We start from the raw sequence: 4,729 nt of genomic DNA, 5'->3' as shown, positions 1-4,729 counted from the left end.
TTTATCTAAAAGCTCTGCATTAGCAATTATTTTAGGGAAGTTCTCCAGCCTCTGTGAGGCAGGGGGTCAGACGAGATGATCACAACAGGCCCTTCTGGCCTTGGCACCTAGGAATCATCCCTGTGATTTATGTCTGAACCCAAGACAAACACGGATTTCCTCCCTTCCAACTCACCTTTCTGAAGGGTGCACGTCCCTAGTTTGATCCCTGTTTTAATATTATATCTATGCGCCTACACAAACAGGGAATGCTTTCAAAGGAACGAACTGTCCGTGTTGGTCTGGCTGATAAACCCAGGGGGTCTCTTTCCTATATTGCAGGTGTTTCCAGCTATTCGGCGAGTGGATGAGGCCCCTGCTACAGGGACATTGAGAGTGGAGCTGAAAAAAATACTGGCGTGAATAGGTGAGATTCTAGCCTTAGTTACACCTGTGCAATCCCACAGAAGTCAGTTGAGAGGCATGTTTGCCCGAGAGCAAAAATGTGGCCCCAAAATGTGCAATTGAACGAATGCTGAGGAGGAGAAAGAGAAGCGCAATGATATTTTGCTTCTCAAAGGATCTCAAAACACTTACAGAGCACCAATTAATTAAGCCTCAGACGCTCCCTTGGGTGGTGGGTGGGTCGTATCAGACCTATTTTGCAACGCAAGGGCCTGATTCCAAACCTCGATGAAATCAAACAGTTTTAGATCATGCCCTGTGGTACCAAATGCGAAATTCTCCACTTGGCCCTACGAGAGTAAATCCACATTAAGGGCTTGTCCACACTTACGGCGCTGCCGCGGTGCAGCCGCTGTAGCTTTTAGTGAAGACGCTACCGACGCGAGAACGTCTGTCTGCACAGGTATTCCATCTCCCTGAGAGGCAGGAGCGATGTCGATGAGAGAAGCTAGTATTTGGACCAATACAGACACTCTTAAACGCCACGGCCTGCAGCCTTTCCTTCATGTCTTTGAGCCAGGATTTGACTGACCAGTCCTGGATGGGCTTGCAGGCGGCCAAAGGCAGGTTTTCCCATAGAAATCGCATGTCAAATGTGTATACAATAGCAGCATGTTGGCCCCGTGCATGATTTTAACTCCACTTTGTGACATAATAGTGCACATTCTACTCAGATACATGCACAGAACTGCCAGCTTCTGTCCTCACATGCAGGTATGCAGCTCCTGTGGAGAGCTGTAGACACATGCATTAAAGGCAGCATGGAGCAATCCATTTACGTGACAAACTAAGGGCTGTGGGACAACTCCTGAATTCTTCACTCCTGTTGATTTGGCCTTGTACACAGAAACAAGCAGAGGGATAGTCTATAAAAGAACTGCCTGGTGAAATTGTTGTGATTTGTTTACAGGTAATGGAGACCTCCAACTACTCTTATGACTACTCGGATTATACTGATTTTACCACGGTTCATGTTAAGCAAGAGCCATCGCACGATGCAAAAGACATTGCTAGAATCCTCTCTGTTGTAGTCTACAGCCTCACCTGCCTCCTGGGAATTCTGGGGAACGGCCTAGTCATCACGATCATCACTTTCAAGATGAAAAAGTCCATCAATGCCATTTGGTTTCTCAACCTGGCTGTTGCCGACTTTCTTTTCAACGTCTTCCTGCCGCTGAATATTGCGTACACCGCCATGAACTACCACTGGGTCTTTGGGGCGGCCATGTGCAAGTTAAACTCTTTCCTCCTCAACCTGAACTTGTACAGCAGCGTGCTGCTGCTGACGACGATCAGCTTAGACCGTTGTGTGTCCGTCGTCCTCCCAGTCTGGGCCCAAAACCATCGAACCACTACGCTGGCATGTTTGATTTGCGTCGTCGACTGGGTGCTTGGTGTGGCAATGAGTTCCCCGTCTCTCGTTTTCCGGGACACTGCAACTCACGAAGGCAATGTGATCTGTTTTAGTAACTACGCCTTGTCGGGGAATAAGACTGACCATCCTCTGGGCATGATGAGACACCAGACTGTAAACATCGTCAGGTTTCTGATAGGGTTTGTCATTCCCATCACCATCATCACAGTCTGTTACATGATCATCATCGTCAAGCTGAAACGAAACCGGCTCGCCAAATCCAAAAAGCCCTTCAAGATCATTGTCGCCATTATTGTGACCTTCTTCCTGTGCTGGGCCCCCTACCATGTCCTGCACGTCCTGGAAACGCAGCATGACCAAGTCTCCCATGTGGTATTCAAGACTGGGATTCCCATCACCACAGCTCTGGCTGCGGCCAGCAGCTGCATGAATCCCATCCTTTATGCCTTCATGGGCCAGGACTTTAAAAAGTTTAAGGTGACCGTCCTCTCCAGACTAGTGAACGCACTAAGTGAAGACACCACCCACTCGACTCTCGCTCAGAGGAGCTTCTCTAAGATGTCCTCAATGACTGAAAAGGATACCACCCTTCTCTGAGCTCTACCTTTGGTACCTCAGGGGCTCACCCAGGATAAGCTCCCATCAGCTTTTATTTGGAAGCAAAACATAATTGCACTGAGATCTATGAACGTTCTCTAGTGCTTTCAAAATATGGTTGAAGAACACTTTCCAAGTGTTCCAAGCAGTGCCTGGGTTTTCCCTATCAAATCTGTGCATCTACCCACATTAGACATGTCTGATGACGGGTGCCATGAATCTTCACTATAGATTTTCTGACCCAGATTGTTAAAGGGACAAACCATAGCACGTTTTATATGCAGTTGCAATACCAACGCTGGTAGCTCTTCATGTACCTTTTGCTTGCACCTTTTCACTTTTCTTCTCATGCCTCCTGAACTGCTCCAGAGAAGGACAATACCACCTTAAAGCACCTGGAATCAAAACTGCAGATATGGATTAGTATGTCCTAGAGTTTGGAACGCTCTGTGGTCAAAATGCATTTCCATCTTTGGCTATTGGCTATTGGACTAGTTAATTCATTCGGTCTTTTGCCCAAATCAGATCCTCAACGTTTATACATGCTCGCACCTAATAATTGTGTGTTTAAACCCTGCATTAGTGGTGACTGCACATGCAGTCTGGTATTTGCATGCACAAATCTCCATTTGCACATACAATTGCTTAGTCTATGGGAAAATTAGCATCCACATTTAGAAAATTTGACCTTAAATGACTAGAAGACTGGGTAATGTAGAAGTTTCCAGAGACAAAGGAAATTGAAGAGACTTATGCCAAAGAGAGATAAAAGTGCAGAGAAGAGAAAAACAGATTGCTTCTCACTGAAGTTGGGGAGAAGGTGGAGGAGGCCATGACTTGTAACTCTTAGCTTTGAGGACATCCTTCCAATGCCCACCACTAAGGATAAGATTATGTCACGGAAGTCATGGATTCTGTCACTTTCACAGACTTCCATGACATTTTCCGCTTCAGCCCCAAGGTAGCAGGGGGCCGGAGCTGTCAGCCAGCGGGGGCCCTGGAGCTCCGAGCTGCGCCAGGCTGCGAGGGCCCCAGAACTCTCAGCCATTGCAGGCGGCAGGAGGCCCCAGAGGGTGCCGGAAGCATCTGGCGTGCCACCCATAGGTGGCGGGGGCACCCGGAGGGTGGCGGGGGCACCTGTCCGTGACTTTTACTAAAAATAACCGTGACAAAATCTTCACCTTGCCCATCACACAGTGGGATCAAAATGTGGTGCTACTCTAGCTGGGATATATATTGCCTATTGTATAAGAAAATGATTATGAACATGTTATGTAGAGTGTATGCGTATAGCCACTTAACCAACATCTTAAAGGCATATCATATATTGGTACTAGTATAAAAAATTTTTTTAATTGTGTTCTGAATATTCTTTTCTCATCAAGTCCACCTTAAGTTAGAGAGGATACAGAAGAACAAATAAATATCAGACAGAATACTGATAAAAACGTACACTCACATAACACCTGTACCGCAAAGGGATCAGAAAGTGTTTCTGATATACGTACTACGTACCGGGATAACTTCTTCCACCTCTACAATGCAGCCACCTCTGGGGTTGAATGTGGCACCACATGCAAAAATGCTACACAACCGTTTCAGACAAGAAGTGAAGAATAACGTGTCTGCTTAAAACTGAGCGGGAGCACTGATGGAAAAGTCCTAGAGAATTTAACAGGGGTAAAAGTACCAGGGCACTATAGAAATGTGAAAGGGTTATATAGCAGTTACTCTAAAGACCTATAATACTTAATAGAGAATAATCCCCTTTCTATAGTTTTATGATCCACCCTTTAGAATTTTCTAGTGGAGATATAATTATGGAGCAGAACTAGATAAGGTTGCACTGAGTTTCCCTTATAGCCCCCTCTTTGCCAGCTCTTGACCTCTCCATCTACAAAGAGGGGAAATCAGCCTCACAACTGGTGAGTTAGGTCTTCCACCCATCGGAATCGAGTCGGATTTGGCATTCCTGAGTTAGGACATTTGCTACTAAATGCTCTAGGACTCTGCTATAGGGGAACGCGAGGGAGGTAGAATTCCCAAAGTGAGAATTCGGCCAGGACGCCATGGGGAGGCTTGCCAAAAGAGCCATGGGATTTTTTAACGGCCCCTCAGTCTTACGGCTCTCCTGGATGTTCGTTTTAATGGGCACTTTTGCCTCTGTTGCCTGCATTTCCTCTCAGAATGGCACAGCCACTAGAGCGCTGCGAGTCAGATGGTATGACAAGTTCCTTGGAAATACCCTACAACGGGTAGATCGGGAGATAGCTACCTAGCATCGGCTGAACAGACAAGATGCAGAGTCTCTTG

At 46.5% G+C, this 4,729-nt stretch overlaps 1 protein-coding gene across 1 annotated transcript; it reads left to right on the top strand.

Annotated features, from left to right (window-relative positions):
* Positions 1–1,357: 1,357 nt before the first annotated feature.
* CMKLR1 (chemerin chemokine-like receptor 1) lies at positions 1,358–2,416 on the top strand. The gene has a single exon (XM_065417948.1). It carries the CDS (start codon positions 1,358–1,360, stop codon positions 2,414–2,416), a length of 1,059 nt encoding a protein of 352 aa, XP_065274020.1.
* The last annotated feature ends 2,313 nt before the right edge of the window (positions 2,417–4,729 follow it).

Source organism: Emys orbicularis, chromosome 16 (assembly GCF_028017835.1).
Source record: "Emys orbicularis isolate rEmyOrb1 chromosome 16, rEmyOrb1.hap1, whole genome shotgun sequence".
Taxonomy (NCBI): Eukaryota; Metazoa; Chordata; order Testudines; family Emydidae; genus Emys; species Emys orbicularis.
Note: the sequence above shows the minus strand (reverse complement) of the source record. Positions and strands in the feature narration are given on the sequence as shown.

Coding starts and splice junctions, on each gene's coding strand:
- CMKLR1 (XM_065417948.1), top strand. CDS start 1,358: ATGGAGACCTCCAACTACTCTTATGACTACTCGGATTATACTGATTTT.